Source organism: Lipotes vexillifer, unplaced genomic scaffold (assembly GCF_000442215.2).
Source record: "Lipotes vexillifer unplaced genomic scaffold, Lipotes_vexillifer_v1.1 scaffold382, whole genome shotgun sequence".
Lineage (NCBI taxonomy): Eukaryota > Metazoa > Chordata > Mammalia > Artiodactyla > Lipotidae > Lipotes > Lipotes vexillifer.
In genome coordinates, this window is record NW_006780611.1 from 4,183,532 (window position 1) to 4,205,654 (window position 22,123).

General features: G+C 40.9%; 1 protein-coding gene across 1 annotated transcript in view; it reads right to left on the minus strand.

Annotated features, from left to right (window-relative positions):
- Positions 1 to 22,123, minus strand: part of ATXN10 (ataxin 10) — a 158,397-nt gene that overhangs the window by 95,004 nt on the left and 41,270 nt on the right. Inside the window, exons 5-7 of the mRNA XM_007453909.1 lie at positions 21,601 to 21,759; positions 14,419 to 14,499; positions 5,973 to 6,138 (exon numbers count right to left, since the gene is read on the minus strand). Coding sequence (XP_007453971.1) covers positions 5,973 to 6,138; positions 14,419 to 14,499; positions 21,601 to 21,759 — 406 coding nt within the window. The remainder of the gene's footprint in view (positions 1 to 5,972; positions 6,139 to 14,418; positions 14,500 to 21,600; positions 21,760 to 22,123) is intronic.

Below are 22,123 nucleotides of genomic sequence, written 5' to 3' on the forward strand. Positions count from 1 at the left end.
CCCGTCCGACAAGGGGGGGGGGCCCCCCCCGTTACCCAAAAAAAAAAAAAAAAAAAAAAAAAGGAAACTGTAGGAAACTGTACAGGTGAAACAACTCAGTTCAACAGAAAATGAGCAAAGGTGGAAAAAAAAGAGGGGAGGAAGAGGAAAGGGGAACCTAGTCAAAGGAGATTTAAGATACAGCAGCCAATTGCAATGTATGCCCTTATATCCTGATTCAAAGAAATAAACTTGAAAAAGAATATTAGACAATGGGGAACATCCGAATACTGTTCATTTGATATTAAAATTTTATTGTTTTCAGATGTGCTAACTGTATTTTACTTATGTATTAAGACTCCTTATCTTTTAGAGACACATGTAAACTATTAACTGATGAACTATGTGGGAGCCCTCTTTGAATCGGGGGCAACTGGCATAAGAATGGGTGGGACTGCTGATGAAACAAGAATGGGGATGAATTGGTAAGTGCTGAAGATGGGTGATGGGGTTTCAAGACACTTTTTCTCTTAGTCTATGTTTGAAATTTTTCTTGATAAAAAGACAAAAAAAAAAAATGAGGGGGTTGGAAGAGATGATCTGAAGTTTCCTTCCAGCTCCTAAATTCTATGATATTACCTGAAATAAACCCAAAAGAAAATTAATCTATCCTCACCTAACACATCTCCAGTTTTAATCATTAGAATCCTTTTATTAATGAAGTGTTTCTAATGAGCATTTGGAAACTAATAATGAAATAACAGCCAGAAAAATTATTCTTTTAAAAAAATAAGAGGAATACGTGAGATACCCTTCCATTATTTATAAGTATTATGTAACTATATTCATTAAGTCAGACACAAATGGGGGGAAAAAGATGTAGGCAAGTCAAAGGAACAAGATTTTGAAGTTGTTAAAAGAGAAAAACAGAGATCAGTCTACCATCTAGATCATCTGCCTGGGCTCACTTTACCATTCAGTGTCTCTGAGCTATTTTACAACATTGTCAGTTGCATAAAACTGACAATAATGCCAATGACTCTTGTCTACAGAAATGGAGATTACTTCTGGCTGGCTGGAATGCAATTAATTATTGCCTTGTGCATAGACTAGTTTCTGCATCTCTCTCTAAGTTCATTTCAGCATTCCTTTATCGCATATAAACGTATGAATTCATTTGAATTCTTTTAACAGTTGTTAGTATCTTACTGATTTCCACCGTAAAAGGTCAGAAATCCAGAAATGGATCCAAAATTATATTAAAAATGTAACATATGATTTGGGTAGCACTAAAATTAGTAGAAAGGATGAGATTATTCACTAAATGGTATTGATACAATAATTAACAGATAACGTTTAGGGAATAGTAGCTATGTACCAGTCAGTATACTAAGTGCTTATATTAAAATACAATTCATTTTACAGGCAAAAGAAACTGGAGCACAAAGAAGGTAAGTAACTTCCAAGATCACACATCAATAGTAAGAAATCCAGGTTCAAACCCAAGCAGTCTTCTACCAAAGATTATATAGTCTTGGAGAGTTAAAAGACACAAGCAATTCATTTGGATCTATACTACACTTCTTACTCAAAAATAAATTCTAGGTTAATTAAAAACTCAGACAAAGTACTGAAAGAACTAGAATATATAGGTGTATATTTCCACAATCTAAGTGGAGATGATTTTACTAATCTGTAAAAAAGAAAATTCAGGAGTCATTAAGGATAAAATTGATAAGCCTAACTAGATTAAAAACAAAACAAATTCCTAAAAGGCTAAGACTACCATAAATAAATTCAAACAAAAAATTAACTAAGGGCAAAAAAAAGTTTCTTATATGTGTGACAAAAGATTAACTTCCTGAAAATGCTCATTAATAAACGTATTTTAAAAGGTAACCTAACATGAAAAACAAACTAACATACTGATCACTGAAAAACAAGAGAGAAATGATAATTAGATTAGTGAAGGGGTGCAGACCCACACACTCTTGTACTCTTAGGTTTGTCATTTAGAAATTTCTCTTACAAATTTTAAGTAAACATACTCTCTCTACTCAGCAATTCAACTTCCAGGAATTTATAATCCCAGACCTACTTGTCCAAAATTGCAAAGATATTTTTACAAGGATGTTCACTGTAGTATTATTTGTGAAGGTTTTTAAGAAAACAAATCTGTAAGCAACTCATAGGTACATCTATGGAGAACAAAAGAAAAAACTTGTGCTGCATCTACATAGTGAAATACTATTCAACTATTAAAAAGGGTGAGATGAATATGCACACGTGTTAGAGTGTACGAAACATCAGGGTAAGCGAAAAGGAAGTGGCAGGATGGAATATATAGTATATTGTGTCTCAAAAAAGCAACAAATGTATAGGTGTGTATATACAAAAAAGTTTCGGAAGGAAAAAAGTATACGCTGATATATCTGTAGAAAATAGACGGGGGGATGGGTGAAAAAGAGGAGTTCTTAACCTTCTGTTTCACAGCATTTGGCCTGAATTATTTTTTCTTACAACAAAGAAAATATTTCATAAGAAAGGCAAGTTTCACTACAGCAAGTGATGAGACTGAGACTCAAGATAAAGCTAAACTGACTCTTCAATCTTAAAAAAATAAGCGTACTACAACTGACAAAAACACACCAAAAACTGGAAACAAGTAGTACGCCAAAATTTACCAAAGGACAGAAACAGATATGTTAATATGAGAACCTAAGACTATTTGTATAAAGGAACACACGAATAAAACCTCAGAATTTTAAAGCCAAACAAATAAATTTAAAAACTGATGCTATTAAAAACATCTATTTTCATTCTGATTTTTAGGTCATAGCAAGCATCATGAGAACGTTACTGGACATCTTGTCCTAAAAATATCACAAATGGGTAAATGCAGTGGTTTGCTGGTAAACTGGCAGCGGATTCAGCAGTGAATGGTATAAAAACACTTCCACCGTGGCTGACTTCAAACTACCAAGCTCACAAATTTCTGCACATTTAATAACTGACTCTCAGAGGTTGGTACAGGCCAGCTCCAATACCCTACGAGGTTTATGGTATATTTAATATTGAGGTACAGGTCCTCCTTAAATACTACTATGGCTTTTTTTAAAACTTCAACCTTAAAGGATACCATATATACAATTAACAAGTCATGAGTATATAGATCAATGAATTTTCAAAAAGTGAACTATTTGGGCTTTTCAAAAAAAAAAAAACTATCTATAATTTTCTATCTATTAATACATAATAATTCCTCCCACCTTTAAAGAAAAAAGTATGAAAAATATAACTTTTCCTAAACATAAAAAGTTACATCAGGTAACTTCTTAGCACAACACTGAAATCATCTACACTTTAGATATAAGTGCCTTGAAAACGTTCAAAGCTGGATTTAACAAGTACTAAGTGCGCTTCATTTTCTGTCTCCTGGAAGGTTCCTCTTTGAAACTTCCCTGAAGCACAGCTCGCTGCTGCTCCTGCTGGAAACAGAGGCAACTCTATCTCCAGAAAGGGAAGCAGCCTCTGAGTAAAGCTTTCTGCTACCACAGAAAGGAGAATTAAAATACTGACCTTACCGCGAGACCTGACATGGCCTCTCTGATCCAGCACAGAAAATCAACAGCAAAGCAACCTTGAAGAAAGTATTTTCACAAAGAAGGAAATACACTTACATGGCAGAACAAGCATAATCACGGCCTACATTTACTGTGGGAGTTAACAGGTCCACAGTGCCACACACAGCCCTCCAGGAAATGCTGTGGGTCAGGGTCCACCTTCCCTACCTTCCCATCTGGGGACAGCAAGTGGACGGGCCTGTCAAAGGGCAGCCTGCTCACCTATTCCCGCCTCTGAGCCCAAGTGATTACCTCTCTACTCACCATTCCTATCAGCATGGAAATAACCTCTGTGATGTTTCTGAACACGTTGAAATCGACACTTGAGGTATAATTCACATGCAATAAAATATGTCCATCTGAAGAGTAGGGTTGTGTCACCGTACACAGCTACATATAACACTTCCATCACCCAAAACGTTCCTTCATGTCCCTCGACAATCAATTCCACCCCTCCACTTCCAGCCCGGGTGACAGCTGATCTGCTCTGTTATAATCGATAAGTTTTGCCCACTGTAGAATTTCACAGAGATGGACGCATGCAGTGTATTCTCTAGTCTATTTCCACTCTATGTTTGAGATTCATCTCTGTTGTTATACCAGAAGTGCATTTCTTTTTACTGCTGAGTAGTATTCCAGAGAAAGAACAATGCTAACTTTAAGACAGAAGGCAAGGAAGGAGCAGACAAAAATAAAGAGAATTCCTGAATTAGAGAGGAGGGTAACAGAATTACTGTAAGCTAGTGTCCATCTCCTAAGTAAAGAAAAGACCTAAATGATCTAGGGTAGGCTCGAGGAGAATTTTAAAATGTATGAAGACATAACTACAAAGACACAGACTACAGACAAATAATCATGGTAAATTCTTTACACAGAATGCTACACCGGCATTTTAAAAAGACATTCACTATGTATTGCTTGTGTGTGCACTCAGCAAATGTTCACTAAAGTGCCTACTATGTACACAGTTCTATGAACATAACAGTCAAAACTTCTGCCCTCATGCAACTTACACACATTCAGGAGAAGAAAAAACAAGAACTTACAAATTGGTGGTACAGATGATTTCATTTTTTAATTAATTTATTTAATTTATTTATTTTTGGCTGCACTGGGTCTTCGTGGCTGCGCACGGGCTTTCTCTAGGTGCAGCGAGCAGGGGCTACCCTTTGCTGTGGCGCGTGGGCTTCTCATTGCGGTGGCTTCTCTTGTTGAGGAGCACGGGCTCTAGGTGCGCGGGCTTCAGTAGTTGTGGTGCGTGGGTTCAGTAGTTGTGGCTCACGGGCTCTAGAGTGCAGGCTCAGTAGTTGTGGCACACAAGCTCACTTGCTCCGTGGCACGTGGGATCTTCCCGGACCAGGGATCAAACCCGTGTCCCCTGCATTGGCAGGTGGATTCTTAACCACTGCGCCACCAGGGAAGCCCAGAATGATTTCATTTTTAATATATATATATGTTTGTGTATGTGTGCATGTATGCATGTATTTGATGTTATTTGCCTAGAAAAATATATTAACTATTATTTTAAGTCATTAACTCTGGATGGTAAGAATAGGGGCACTGTTCTCCCTTTTCTGTATTTTCGTAACTGTTCTAAAATAAGGATACTGTCTTAGCTCAGGCCCCTGTGACAAAATACAACAAACAGGGTGGCTTATAAACAACAAACGTTTATTTCTCACAGTTCTGGAGGCTGGAAGCCCAAGATCAGGGTGCCAGCGTGGTTGGGCTCTGGGGAGGGGCCTCTTCTAGGCTTCAGATGGCCAACTTCTCGCTGTGCCCTTACAAGGTGGAAGGGGTAAGGAATCTTTCTGGGGTGTCTTTTATAAGAGCACTAATTACATTCATGAGGGCCCTCATGACCTAATCACATCCCAAAGGCCCCTACATAGGAATTTTAGAGAGTGACTGCACACACCAACATGCAGCAGATATGTTACTTATATAATTGTATGTATGTATGTACGTATGTATTTATGGCTGCGTCAGGTCTTTGTTGCTGTGAGCAGGCTTTCTCTAATTGCGTTAAGTGGGGGCTACTCTTCGCTGCAGTGCACGGGCTTCTTATTGTGGTGGCTTCTCTTGTTGCAGAGCACAGGCTCTAGGCACGCAGGCTTCAGCAGTTATGGCATGTGGGCTTCAGTAGTTGTGGCTCGCAGGCTCTAGAGGGCAGGCTCAGCAGTTGTGGTGCATGGGTTTAGCTGCTCCGCGGCATGTGGGATCTTCCCAGACCAGGGTTCAAACCTGTGTCCCTTGCACTGGCAGGCGGATTCTTAACCACTGTGCCACCAGGAAAGTCCCTATAATAGTTTTTAAAGCTTTTGTCCTTAGAGGACCTAGCTGAGTTAGAAAATCTGTCTGTTCTCTTACCTCATCCTCAGCATGCTGCTCAGAGGTCAATTTCAGCACAGTCTTGCACTGATCCACAAAAGCGCTCGCAATCAGCTCGGCATGGCTCAAAAACACAGGGATCTCATCCTTGCTCAGTGGCTCATCACCCATTATTTTGGCTATCATAAGGTCTAACAACGTAACCCTATAAAACATAAAAGATTTTTACATGAATGTGTAATATTGAAGTTGTATAATGTTAAAAACATTTACAGAGGCCATTTTAAGAGAATATTTTTATTTTTAAATTCCTTACTTGTTTATAATGTCTAGCTAGGGAAAACCTATTTTTTGTGAATACAATTAATCTTCATCAACTGCCTGTTTTTTTAAATCTTGATTTCTCTGATGTGATTTGCTTACAGAAACAAGCACCTTTTTATATCCATCACTTTCAGCACTGGAATAATTCCACATTTCAGAAGTGTTGTCAAATTAAGTTTCATAGTATTTACATCTACTGTAACAATAGCAAAGTTAAGTGGGCTAACATTTATTCACCATTTACTACAGAGCTAAGCATTTTGCATACATTTCCTCATTCAATCTACACAAAACCTTCATGAGGCAGATACCGTCAACAGCCCCAAGAGCAAAGGGGGAAATGAGGCCTAGTGAGGCTAATGAATTTACTTGTCAGTGTCACACACACTGAGTCGCTGCGGCAGGGTTCAAACACAGGACTCAGTCTCTGTCTCCTGGGCCAAATGCTTCTTTACCCACTCATCCTACTATCTGTCTTGTGAAGGTTGGGTTTTTTGTTTGTTTCATTATTTTACTTTACAAAAAACAAAAATCTGAAGACCAAACCTTCACCACTTTTACTTCAATATTTAAATTATCACTTAAATATTTCCATTCAACAATCTCTTTCCTTCCCCAGGAAAAACAAATCATGCACAGAACAATCTATCCAGCATAAATCAAGTAGGATGCTTCTCCAAATCACATTCTGATTGGGATTTTGTTCTGATATGCATAATTCTCATGTATTTCTATATCAGAAGTGATGCAAAGATCTAAACTGCTCGGCAAATGGGGGAAAATACGCTTGTATTCGGCAGGGAGCATGTCTCACCAAGAGAAAAATAAGAATTGGCTACTGCTTCAAGTAGAAAATAAAACGTGCTGAACTCTTCCTGTATTTTAGCCAAAGGCTGGCAAAGATCATCAGTCTGTCAATATCACCCACAGACCTTAGCAATTTTCAAAACTCCTAAAACTTCAGATTTCTTATAGAAATTATTAATCCAAAACAAAACAAACGAATAATCCCCTCGACTGAGCACAAAAGAACAACAAGTAGTTCAGTACTGGGGTATGTTTGTTTTCTCGAACTCACATATGATCTTTGAAGATGAACGGGGTGCCCTGGCCCAGAGCCAGGCCTCCCACCTTCCCCGAGCAGGACGATCCTCCGGGAATGCTAAGGAAGAGGCCACCTAGCGCGTATGATTCAAGAGGAACCCAAATGTCTGCTCTAAAAATATTCTTTGTAATCTGGCAGTTACTTCGAGGCCTACGAAGTCGTGATCCCTGGCTTTAGGGCGTTCAGCACCCAGTGGACTACTACCCAGAACAGGGCGAAGAGGAACGAGGAGCGAGACAGGTCATATCTGGGGGAAAGGACCAAACACCAGGCAGATCTTGAACGAGGAAGGAGCAGATCCTGAAGGAGTCAGGTGGGGTCAGGACAAATGGTGGGCCACACGGTGGTGGTAATCCAGGCTGTCCAGCAGCCACAGGAAGGCCCTGGGGTCCAGGGAGACCGGCTGACAGGGGGAGACATGGGAGGTAGCCCCAAGAGGTAAGGTAAACGCAGATTTCCTGCCTGCTTTACACAGTCACCCAGGGGCAGTGCTTCCCTCAGACTTCTCCCTGGCTCAGGAGATGCACCTCTACACTCTGTCAGGTGATTACAAGATGGAAGATCTAAGGAGATGGGGAATGAGTGACTTGGAAAGAAAAAAGGGGGAAAAAAAATCAGAAATGAATCTTTAAAATATAAAAATGCAAACCAAGCTTGAATATTACCTGAGAATAAATTATACTTCATTAAATGATTGTACTTATATTAAGTCATCTGCCAATAAAAACTTTTAAAGGCTCCCACTGTTAAGGAGTGGGTCCAAAAACTTTAGTCTGATATATGGGGCTCTCCCACCCAGAATCCCCATCTAACTCTCCAACTCCCTCTACTTCTAGCCACCATCAAACACTATCCTTCTCGGGAATTTCCTGGCAGTCCAGTGGTTAGGACTCCGCACTTTCACTGACAAGGGCCCGGGTTCAATCCCTGGTTGGGGAACTAAGATCCCACAAGCCACATGGAGTGGCCAAGAAAAAGAAAAACAAAAAACAAAACAAAAAATCCTTCTCATAAAATAAAGGAATAGGAATTCCTATTAGGACATAGAATTCAAGTAGGAAATTTTCTTTCAGAAGCATTTATTTTGATTGTGCATTTCATTTGCCATCCCCACTTCTATGCCAGAAAACACAGATGTACTGAAAAGTACTGCAGTCAGGGAAAATGGGACATAATGTGGAATGTCTTACTTCTTCCAGTCTCAGGGGAGCCACACTAAATGCTTCCTTGAAAACATAACAGAACACAAGTGGTCTAACAAATCCATTCACTCAAGAGTGAAGGATGCAAAAGTAGAAGGACCCAGTCAGGGACTTCCCTGGTGGTCCAGTGGTAAAGAATCCACCTTCCAATGCAGGGGACGTGGGCTTGATCCCCGGTCAGGGAACTAAGATCCCACATGCCGCGGGGCATCTAAGCCCACGCGACACAACTACTGAGCCCAAGAGCCTCAACTAGAGAGCCTACGTGCTGCAATTACTGAGCCCACGTGCTCTGAAGCCCGCATGCCACAACAAAAGATCCCGTGCCGCAACTAAGACCTGACGCAGCCAAAACTAACTAACTAAATAAATAATTTAACCGGCGGGGTGGGGGGGAACAAACCCAGTCAAAGAGGTCAGAGACTAGCTGTCTAAAATTATTACACCTCAGTCTCACTTCCTTTAAACCAGAAATCATCACTTGAGCTGCCTCAGGCTCACCAGACACACCACTCAACTCAGAGTCACTATAATTTTATCTCTCAATCACTGGCCGCCATTAGTGTCCTACTTCTAATTCACTTCTGATTGAACAGCTACATACCCTGTCCTCAAAACGATGATTCCTGTTTCATAAAAAAACTGACAGCAATGTACACGTGAAGGATTTTAGGAGAAAATTCTATAGCAAGATTCATATTTTAAAGTTATGCTTGGGCTTCCCTGGTGGCGCAGCGGTTACAAGTCCGCCTGCCGATGCAGGGGACACGGGGTCGTGCCCCGGTCCGGGAAGATCCCACATGCCGCGGAGCGGCTGGGCCCGTGAGCCATGGCCGCTGAGCCTGCGCGTCCAGAGCCTGTGCTCCGCAGCGCGAGAGGCCACAACAGTGAGAGGCCTGTGTACCGCAAAAAAAAAAAGTTATGCTTAAATTGATGCAGTCTACAGTTTCAAAAGCCATGCTTGCACCATCTTGAAACAGGTAAGTTTTTTTTATGAGCGTGAATGGCAAAGGCGGCGGGGGGAAGAGTGAGAGAGGGAGTTTCATGAGCGTTCTAGGGCAGGAAATAATATCCTATAATTCTGGAAATAAAATATCTGTAATTCAAAGACTGACATCTCCAACAAATTCTGAATAACTACTCCACCTGTATAATTTGTAGAATGGCATGCCACAAAGGCCAAAACTTTTATTAACCTGGAAAACAGGCTAACCAAGATACAGGCAGACAGCTGTTGCTGAATTCATCTCATTAGTCCCTTCATAAACTACATATATAAGTTAGCGCGTTACAGGGAAAACGATCAGTGATTTGGCATCATACAGACAAGAGTTGAAATACCACCTCTGCTACCTTTGTGACCCAGGGCAAATACCTAAATGGCAAGAATGATGCCTATTTCACAAGGTCTTTTTAAGGATTAAATGACAATGGCTGTATGCTGCCTTCATACGTAACAGTGACACTACCTGGAGGAAACAGTCAAGATCATCAGGGAGAAAAGTAGGGATAAGAGCAGAAACATGGACGCAGAAATGGCCTCTCACAGCTACTGAGTGACAATTACATGCCAGCACTCAGAGCTTTAGATACGTTTCACCTAGTAACCACGACAATTTCAGGGGGTGCCTACCATTATTATCCTCATTTTACAGATGAAACAGAGCTCCAAAAAGTAACTTGCCCCAAGTAGTGAGTGGAACAACTAGCCTCTGCTCTTAACTACTATGCTATACAAATTATGAACCTGAAAACTACAAAAGTTGGTTTCCAAGAGCAGCTAGTTTAATTCAATATTACTCCAATTTGCTGGGAAGGGGCACAAGAAAATTGTATAAACACAGGCTCTCATTTCTGCTGAATCATACCATGTGAATTGATTTTGACGCTGTATCCAAAATATCTTCACCAGGTAATCTGCCCAAATAAACTACCACGGTGAAGCAGCCAACTAACTGTGACAACTGAAAGGACCAGCACGAGAAAAAGAGAACCCACACGGCGCTTCCCCTCCCCACGCGCCCACACTAAGGGCGGGTGGGGACTGTGCACCCTGGGGACCCAGGGACCGCCAGCAGGTGCTTAATGAATACAGTGCTTGTTTTGCTGACTGAGCCTCAAGCGTTTTAAATCTAACAGCCCCAACGAGACCGTATACTCTAATTCAGCAGGTTGGGGCCACAGCCTGGGCTTGCCTCAGGAGCCTCTGGTGTGTGTTCCCAGCTGAGACACCACAAAGGCCCCCCAGAAATCTCCAGTGCAGTCCCTCATCTGAACCACAGAACACAGAAAATGTCCTGACTGTCTTCTCGGTACTCACAGGATGGTGTGTAGCACCATTCCAGGCGCAAGGGGAGAAGTTAATTCGTTATACATCCCTGTTGAGAAAAGCATATCTTTTCAATCCTATTATTCTGTCAACGTTCCACTCTGAACAAAGAATTATCTGTCATTGCCCCAAACGAGTCAACAGGGAACCCAGCAGCCTCTACTCGGCCGCAGAACTCTGAGCGCTCCTGCCAAGACCCCATCCCCCTCCTCCCGCCCCTGAGCAAAGACAAGTAAGCAGACTCAGCAGTTCCCACAGTGAGCTCCGCCGGAACCGGCCAACACCCACGAGGTCCATGGCAGCACACCACCTCCTCCTGGCTGACGGAGCCATCTGCTGTCTACAGTATCAACAGAGCCGGCGTCTTACAGACAGGCTTCAGTACGTGTTTGATATTAGTAGAGTTCCCCACTCCAATACTGTTCCAGTACTGATTCTGGTGGGTGTTAAGAATAGAGAACTCACAAGATTCAGTTCTTGTCCTTGAAGCATACATATTCTAGCAGAAAAGCAAATTATCATGATAAACATGCAGATGAGGATGCAAAGAACTCTGCCTGGGAAAGTCAGGAGAGCCAACAGAAAGCAGGCAGTATCTGAAAAGGGCCAAGAGAGCACGAGTGTGTATCCACCAGAAGGAGAGGGGGTAGTCAGGACATTTCAGGCAGAGAAAAGGACACACACAAAAGCATGAAGCCAAAGGGAAGCCTGGAAAACTGAGAGTTGTGTGCGGCTACAGTGTGGTGACTGGGGGAGAATGAGGAGGAGCTGGAAACGAAGCTACGTTTAAACAGGGCCTCGAGCACCACACCACGGAGTCTAACTGCATATCCTGTAACAAGCCACACGCGCCACTAAACAGCAGGGCAAGGCCCGTGCAGGCAGCTCAACAGATGACAGAGGAGAAGGGAAAAACTAAAATTAGAACAATCAGTATTGTTCACAGCAGTATTATTCACAGTAGCTGAAAGGTGGAGCAACCCCGTTGCCCATCGATGGACGACTAGATAAGCAAAATGTGACATATGTCAATACAGTGGTGGAATATTATTCAGCCTTAGGAAGGAAGGAAACTCTGACACGTGCTATAACATGGACTAACCTTAAGGACACTGTGCTAAGTGAAATAAGCCAGTCATGAAAGGACAAATACTGTGTGATTCCACTTATGTGAGGTACAGTTGACCCTTGAACAACATGGATTTGAACTGTGTGGGTCCATGTGTATGTGGAATTTTTTCAATAAACAGGCACTACAGTACTACACGACCTGCCGTTGGCTGAATCCGAGGGCACAGAGGACCCTCGTATGCGGAGGTCGACTGTAAGTTACACTCGGGTTTCTGACGCTGGTGTTCAGTGCCTCTGAGCCCTGCATTGTTCAAGCATCAACCGTACTTAGGGGAGTCAAGTTCACAGAGACAGAAAGTAGAATGGTGGTTGCCAGGGGCTGGGGGTAGTTGTTTAATGGGTATAGTTTCCATTTTACAAGATGAAAAGTTCTGGAGGGCTTCCCTGGTGGCACAGTGGTTGAGAGTCTGCCTGCCGATGCAGGGGACACGGGTTCGTGCCCCGGTCCGGGAAGATCCCACATGCCGTGGAGCGGCTAGGCCCGTGAGCCATGGCCACTGAGACTGCGCGTCCGGAGCCTGTGCTCCGCAACGGGAGAGGCCACAACAGTGAGAGGGCCGCGTATACCGAAAAAAAAAAAAAAAGTTCTGGAGATTGGCTGCACAACAATGTGAATACACTTAAACTACTGAACTGTACGTTTTAAAAAGGGTACGGTGGTAAATTCTATGTTATGTGTATTTTATCACAGTTTTTAAACAGGCTGTAGCCAAAGTCCAGTCAAAGGTGACATGTAAACCAGAGCTGTGACAAGCGAGTGAATTCACAACATACTAAGGTGATATACTCGGTAAGGCTTACTGACCAGTGTAAAGCGGCAAGTGGAGGAGGAGGTGGGGATAACTGTGAGGTTTCCAATCCAGTAGGTGATGTTACATTAATGAATATACTAGATAAAACTTTTCATGAGTAAGAAAAATTCATTCGTCTACACAAGCTTTCATTCAAAAACTTTTTTTAGCGCTTGTTACGTGCCACACACTGGCTAGGAAATGTGGACACCACAGAATAAAAAAGACCAAATCCTGGCCCTCACAGAGCTAACAATCTAACACTAGTGTCATACAAGGGCAAGCAGGTATGTGACGTGATACAATGTGTAACAGACGACGTGATGAAACAAAAGCACTTCTCCTGTGGAAGAAAAATAGAGGACGGGGAAGAGGTGGCAGCTGAGTAAGGAATTTGTATGAGGTAGGAAAGCCGTGGCTACAAGTTCTGTATAAATAAAAATGGACAATGTTTAGTTTGTCGTCCTCATTTTGTTAGGAAACAGATCGGTTGACAATAGATCATTTGACAGGAATATGGAAAACACAGACTTGAATATTAAACGTGTGTACTCTCTTGCACTCGGACGTTCCTTACTGCAAAGCAATTTACTGATTTACAGCACTATTCTTCACATTACTTATTGTAATTCTTTTTCTGCAAGAGAAGTAGGCATATGACAGCGGTGGCAGGGGCACTGGATTTACAAATATGGCATTTAAACTGACTTTAAAAGCACAAACTTTTCCTTTTTTGTTAAAGATATTAAAGAAGGAAAAAACACTACTTAACAAGACTACAAAGGAGTGCATAAAGATTAACTGCTGGAACCCAAATGTACAGAAAGAATTTCAAAACCACAGCGATTATCAAAATTGTGACTACAATCAAAAGATTAACATTTTTTTACGGTTTTTGATCATTAGATCTGTGCCTTCTGAGTAAGTTTTATTTTCCTAAGGCAACATTTCCAATCAGGTTAGGAAAAACATACCCTCCTGGAATGGACCGAGTACTAGGAATCATTTTATTCAATCCTCTAATTTTACGTGGCAAGAAACTGAATCCAAACAAGGTGAAAGACCTGGCTAAGGTCACATAGTTACTATGACAACAAAGCACAGAGCCAAGGTACTAAGGTCTCTGGGCTCAGAGGGCACTGCTCTTCCCCTACTCGGCCAGTGAAGGTCACAGAGGAGTACTGACTTTCTTTCAGTCTAAAATATCTACTGGAAAACTATAAACCTAGCAGAATGTATCCCAAATCATGACAGCAGGGATGTGAACAAATGAGCACATTTCACCTATACAGCTGTTAATACACAGCTGCATGATTTGCTTTGATAAAATCGAGGGACAAGCATAACATTTTGTTCTTAACATTTTTTAATATGGTTTTACTGAATAATGGCGCCAACCTGGATTCTGTAACCCTACGTAAATCACTGCCTGTTGTGGCTGCGCTGTAATGTTAACCAACCAATTTAAAACCATTACTGACACAGAAACATGTATTTAGAGATTTTGTGCCAACTAAGAAACCACACAGTTTTTCAGTCATGTGTACAGAATACTCTATATGGAATGCTAAATACTCAAAACCACACTGGTTTTTGGGGTTACCTTTCTTGATTGCTCATTTTGGCATACATGACTTTAACCAATTCCGGGCTTTTCAGAAAATGGTCTGTAATAATCAAGAACCTAAGAAAAAAGGAGGGAAAGGTTTGGTTACTACAAACATGGTAAAATAGACATGGCCTTATCTATTTTATAGGCATATCTTATACATAAAAGTACTCCTGTTTATTGAATTTTTGATTAGCTGTAATCTTCAAATGTTTTAGAGGTTCACATACTACTTTTCTATTAGCAGCTAAAAGAAAATGAAAACCCTCAAAATATTTTTCTCCGATTTTACTTCTGAAAAATGTATTGAAATGATTCAAATTTATTCAACTGGAGGAAAGGGCCTACTATAGTTTTTACCTAAGTTGAGAAAGAAAAATACTCCACTATAGTTCAAACAATAATATGATATTTAGCTACAAGTTCAGGTATAATAAAACACATTAAATTGTTTTAGTCAGAAACTTAGTGCTAAAATTCACCAGAGAAATAGACATGTCATACTTTTTATTTAAACATATGCCAACAACACAGTAATGAATACTGGCTTGATTATCTACTCCTTAAGAGCTCTCAAGTTACCAAGAAAACATCCTCACTGTCAAGCAATGCACTCATCGAAACTTAGAGATCAACTTGGGGAAACCCTTGAGGCAAAGATTACAAGCATATTTCTTCAAAGTACCACTGTGACACCTAAAAAGACTGAATAGTACTATTAATTAATTCTGAATCATATTTACCAGAGGGCATCTGAAGACTTAAGAATATACTATTCATAACCAAGGTTATGAATAAGCATGACAGTAAAGCATTTATATTGACAAACACGGTTTATTTAATCACTTCTTAATAAATAACAGAAAAAAAGTATGCCTTTTAAGTATGATAGCCAAATGAAGCATATTAACTACCACGACACAGTGTCACTTCATACAAACACAAAACCTAAACACATATTCTGTTTCTTCCACAATCTTTCAAATAAGTGACCAACACCGATGTAAAATATTTCTAACAATAATGGGTAATATTCAAAATTCTCAATTTTCACGTCAATTTAGGTAGGTCATCAAACAGTGACAACGGAAATTCATGCACATCACGCCAGGTATACAAAACTGTGACCCTAAAGCTCATCCATAATTCACCTATTTGGAGCTCAAAACATTTTCCCACAAGAACATTCATTCAAAAACACAATGTTCCAAATACTGTGTGCAAGGGGCTAGGTCCCAAGCCATAATTCCAAACTCTAAGGGTGGAGAAAGACACACGCATAGAGAGATAATTAGAGGAAAATGTCTTAGGTGCAGCACACAGGCACACATCACGGATTACAGAAACAACAAAGTTCATCTAACTAGAGGGCTGCAGGGAAGAGGGGCGATGGATGGGACAGGAGAATCAGGAGTTCGGTGAATCCCTAGTTGCAGAGGGAAGGGAGAGCATTTAAATTAGAGGTGACACAAAAGGACTTGAAAAGACTGCTTGAAGGAAAGAAGAGCAGTGTACTAAGGGAATTATAAACAATAAAATACTACCAGGGTTTAAAGAGGGACTCAGGACCTAACACTTATGTCCTTGAATGTCATTGTAAACAGCCCTCAGCCTGCAGAACTGTCAGTTGAAGGGAGCTTCACCAAGCTTTGAGTTTATTAAGACTGAGGTGACAACCACGCCTTCTTTCGTGATACTGGTCATTAGTGCTCTCTTTCTTTTTTCTTAATCAATTTTGTTGATCTTTTTAAAGAGTCAACTTTGCCTTTGTTAATCCTTTCTATTGTTTTTCTGTTTTCCATGTTATTGACTTGTGTCCTTTTATTTTCTTCTTTCTACTGAGGATTGACTGTACTCTTCTCTTCCTATCTTCATAAAGTAGAACCTTAAGTCACTGATTTCAGACCTACTTTTTTGACATAAACACTTAAAGCTATAAATTACCCTCTCAACCCTGCTTTAGCTTTATCCCACAAATTTTATGCTTTCATTATCCTTCAGTTCAAAAGATTTTCTAATTTGCCCTGTGATTTCCTTTTTGACAAATCAATTATTTAGATGTGCTAATGTCCAAAACTTCAGAATTTTTCTAGATCATCTTGCTATGGTTTTCTAGGCTAACTGTGGTCAGGGAACATATTCCGTACGTTTCCAATCCTTTTCATATATTCACTAAGACTTTTTATAGCCCAGACTGTGGTCTATCTTAGTGAACATAATGCAGACAGTTGAAAAGAAAGTAAATTTTCCAAGTGTTGAGAAAATGTTCTATAAACCAGACTCACGTGAAGGGGGCTACCTATCTCAGTACTACTGAGATCATCTACATCTATACTGATGCTTGTCTACTTCTATCAGTGGCTAAAAAGTGAGTGTTAAAATCTCCAACTATCGCTTCCAATTCCAGGCATAACAGATGAACAATCGACCTCCTACCTTAAACAACTACAAAAGCAGACAAAATACATGAAACAGTTTTCAGACAAGAAACAACAAACCCAACTCAATCAGGTTGTGCAAATAAAAGGCACTTTGGAGAATTTCCTCCTCAACAAACAAAATACCCTAAAAAATGCATGGTAACTGTATTCTGATCAATATTTTTATCAAATCCTTACGGCCTAATTAGCAGACTGAGACACACTCAGTGAAGGACAGAGTTATTCTACATGTGCTGGAATGTGTGGTGAAGAAGGGGAACTTGAACTGAAAACGTTTTCCACACATAGGGGCGGTCAAGGGTGCAGGGAATGCGGCAAAGACAAAGGAAAGATGGGTTCACTACGGGGCTGTCGCCGCGACCACCAGCATTCCCTGGAGCTAAAATGAAAGTAGGTCCATATACTGGCACCGTTATACCAAGATAAATTCCAAGCAGATCAAACACTTAAAACATCAAAACTGAAATGATACAACACTGGAAGAAAACCTAAGTGGAGAAAAGGCCTTTATAGCTATGATCAAAAATCTTAAGACATTAAAGAAGACCGGCAATTTCATCTACTAAAATATCAAAAACTTTATATGAAGAAAAGTGCCAGAAGCAAAGTCAAAAGACAAAAAAGTGAGAAAAAAATTTGGATTTTATTTCATACAAAGGACTAATATCCTTAATTTAAAAAATATTCCTACATATATAGAAAAGACTGCCATCCTAATAGAAAAATGGGTGAAGATGAGAATGTACATAAAAGAAAATTAGACTCTTCAATATACAGAATGATGCTCAACCTCATAACAAGAAAAATACAAAATAAAACTATACAATGGTACTATTTTAAACCTTGGCAGAATTGGCAAATCCAAAATTTTGATAGCACACTCCGTTAGCAATGATATAGGAAACCAGGTACCACTCTCAAAATTTGCCAAGGGAAGTATATACTAGTATAACATCTACGAAGGACAACTTGGAAGTGTCTGTCAAAATTATAAAAGCACATTCTCTGCGGGTAACTGCGAATTGTGAATTTATCCTACAATCATACTTGCCCATATGCAGGATGACATACGTGTCAACAAGGCCACAGGACAGCTCCACTCAGATGTAGAGAAGGCACCTCAAACTTAACGCAGTCAAAATGAACTCCTGATGTCCCCTAGCCCCACCCCAAACTGTTCCACCCACCTCACTCAAACAAGCCAAAAATCCAGCTCCCACCCTCGCCTTCCTCTCTCCCACCCCACCCCCAAAATCGAATCCATAAGCCTCATCAGCTCTGCCTGCAGAGCACACGCAATCTATTCATCTCTCTTCATCCCACTGCGACGACCCTCATCTAAGCCACCCTGGCCTCCTGACAACTACAACTGCCTCCTAACAGGCAGCCCAGCCTCCATTCCTCCCTCTCCCCTCCCCACAGCTCAACCTCAGTCCAGCAATCAGAGGGAGCCTTCGAAACACAGACCAGGGACTTCCCTGGTGGCTCTGTGGTTAAGAATCCGTCTGCCAGCGCAGGGCACACGGGTTCAAGCCCTGGTCAGGGAAGATCCCACATGCTGCAGAGCAACTAAGCCCGTATGCCACAACTACCGAGCCTGCGCTCTAGAGCCCGCGAGCCACAACTACTGAGCCCATGCACCACAACTACTGAAGCCCACGTGCCTACAGCCCGTGCTCCGTAGCAAGAGAAGCCACCGCAATGAGACACCTGCACACCGCAACGAAGACCCAACGCAGCCAAAAATAAATAAGTATGTATAACTAACTAACTAACACAGACCAGGTCGTTCCATACACTGCTTAAAACTCCCCAATCGCCTCTCATGGCAAAGAACCTTTTCCTGGTTCACAAAGCCCCACATCACTGGCCTCCAGGTACCCCTTCACCCACTAAGCTGTCCAAACCCTGGGCTCCCTAGTCCTGCGACAGAGGCCTCTGCCTTGCGGTCTTTGCACCCTGTGTATTCACTGCTGGGACTGTTCTTCCCAATCTGTCTCCACCTTTACCCACAGATCTTCCAATGACTGGCTACCCAGGTCTCGGTTCAAATGTCACCAACTCGGGAAAGGTTTCCTTGACCTCCAAATTTTAAAGTAGCACAAAGTTACTCTGTGTCACATCACCTCACCAGAGTACTTAACCAAGATTCAGGGGCTTCCCTGGTGGTGCAGTGGTTGAGAGTCCGCCTGCCAATGCAGGGGACACGGGTTCGGGCCCCGGTCCAGGAAGATCCCACGTGCCCTGGAGCGGCTAGGCCCATGAGCCATGGCCGCTGAGCCTGTGCGTCCAGAGCCTGTGCTCCGCAACGGGAGAGGCCACAACAGTGAGAGGCCCGCTTATGGCAAAAAAAGAAAAAAAAAAAAGATTCAACATGGGAATTCCCTGGCGGTCCAGTGGTTAGGACTCCGTGCTTCCACTGCAGGGGTCCTGCATGCCATGGCCAAAAAAAAAAAAAAAAAAAAAAGATCCAACATTGATTCTTGTTTTTTCCACCGTCTGTCTTCTGTACCAATCATGTTTGTATTACTACTAATAAAATACTAGCTAATACTGTACAGCGTTTACTATGAGTCAAGTACCATTCTAAGGGACAGCTTAGTACACATTCTGTGTATTTTTCTTCCAATTTATCTGACATTTGTTAAACATTTATTTGGGGTTTTAGGTTCATTATCTGTCTCTCTCACTAAAACGTAACGTCTTATTAATTTTGAATCTCCAGTGCCATGAATAGTACCTGGTACACTTCAAGAACTCCATCGATAATTACTGAATTAATTAATTAATGTTTGAAGCAAGCATCTGCATGTTTTCTGAATTTCCCAGAAGCCTGCACAAAGCAGGAATAGTTTCTAATCCATGGGTTTTCCAAGATAAAAGCAAATCAGATCCCTCATGAAAAGGGAAATTAGTCTTTGCAGAGAAACCAGAGCCCCTTGTCTTGTGACACGGCAGGCAGCGCTCTCAGCAATGTCTCATGGTGGGCCCTCAATAAGATAGAGCAAAGCCACTTGGGCACTACTCCTCAGTGTAAGCCAGGCCCCAAACCAGGGAAGTACAGACAGGCAGCTCCCGGATGTGCAGGATCAACCCAGGAAAAACTCTTGAGTACCCACAGAGGTGCAGATGGACTATTCATTTTCCAGGTAAATCTCCTAAGCATTCCTTTGCACTTTTGAGTTATTCAGATAAAGTACTGATTGGCAACAACGTCAAGCTTGTGCTCACCAGGTAACCAGTCAAATGCAAAACCATATGCTTTAAAAGTCACCAGAACTGAATACTGGCTCGTTCGCTTTAACCAAATATAATTAAAAAGGTAAAGTCATCAGAGCAAAGGGCAAGAATGACATCTTAAGGTACTGCCATTCAGGCTCAGACAGGTAGACAGCAAGACAGGCAGTGTCGCTACCCAACAGTCCTTGTGCCAAACCAACCACTCCAGTGAGTTTGTAACCATGTCCACACGCCTCTAAAATAACATATGGGACACAAAATTCAGAAGTCTGGAAACTTCTAACCTAAATCAATTCTTTCATTCTAGAAATAAGGAAGAAGAGGCCCACAGACGTTCAGTGCCTTAGTTAAGGTTCCTCATTCACCTAAAAATCAAGACAAATGCTCAGTTTCCTGACTTCTGTGGTGCCTCCTGGGATGCTCCCCAGGTACTTCTGCTCCGGCAGCCTCTCTGGAAAGAAGTCCGGGTGAACTTAAACCTTGAGCTAGGGTCTGGTTCTTCATGCTGCTTTCAGGTCAAACCAATGAGGAGTAAAACCCATTTATTCTTTCTTTCATTCAACAAATAGTAAACGTCTACTAGTGAGTAAAGACAGCAGCACCTGTACTTTGGCACTGTTTAAAGGGTAAGAACTGTCTCTCACAGTTTACAATACAGGCAGGAAAAAAAGCGCTCTGACTGGACATCCATACAGACAACTGGAATTCTTTGCTACACCATCTTATGGCATAACACTGAGTATATAATCCTGGTGGCAAATAATATTAGATACACAAGGCAATAATGATGGAATGCCAGGGACAGGGAGATTTTTTTCTTGCAACTCAAAAATGGTCATTTAAATGGCTGTCAATTATGCATGAGTTTTTATATGTTAGTTGCTGGGACTGTTTTTCTAAATATAATATACTTTCCATTCCAGGGGCTGCACGAAGTTACAAGCAAATTCTCAACCTTCACTCAGAATTCATTGTGTTGACTTTCTTACCCTATATCTGCTCAAGGGAAGAACCAAAGATAAAGACCTTTATAACAGGAAGAGTCTCAATCACGTTTAATATTTTCTAAGCTATAAACTTTAAATTTATAATTAAATTCTTTTGCAGAATTACTATTTCTGTAAATGCAGAAATTTTGTGGTAATATTTTATGAGGGAGGTGGGGCCCCACTAATCAGAAACATAAAATGCCACAAAGACATTTAGGGCCTGTAAGTAATACTCCAGCTTTATGGAAAATAGAACAAATTATCTTGGGAGAGGATCAAACATATACCCCATCCAAAGCAGAAGTCAGAACAGAAAGGACATCAGAGAAGCACATGTTTATTTACAAACAAGAAAGGCTAGAAATGGGATCTTTTCCTAGTTTTTCAACATATGTTAAGCTTAAACTTACTGTTCAATTGCTATAATTCAAACTTTTACTTAAAACCTCTACCAGGAAAGTGATGTCAGGATGTTTAAGCAGCCACATTTCTAACAAGATACTCACGGCCATTCCGACTCAGGCTGCTTCTGGTGAGCTTCTATGACATCAATCGCAATATTGAGGTTTTCTTCCAGCTCCTTCATTCTTTCAGAATTAAGGGATGTGAACAAAATCATTGATGAGTAGGCAACAATTTTTTTGTCTGGATGATTTAAGCAAGACCTTCCAAATAAAGAAATCAGGGTGTTAGCCCAACTTAGCAGCATGACAAAACATGATTATAACTCATAAATAATAATAATCCCATTAACAAGTTCAGTATATACTGATATTTTTAAGGATTTAATGAAGAATTACAACACTTTTAAACAAGTACATAATTTATGGCAAAAACAGCAAATTGAAAATTAGTCACGACACAGGAGTACCCAATACAAAAGCTGCAGAATGCGAACAACATCTGATTAAAGAAAAAGATAAAATGATTACATTTATAAAGCATTAAAATGTTCATTCTTGTTAGAAAAAAAATCAAAAGGCATAAAATGATACTTCAATGACTACAGACATTTCTTTAACAGTCTGA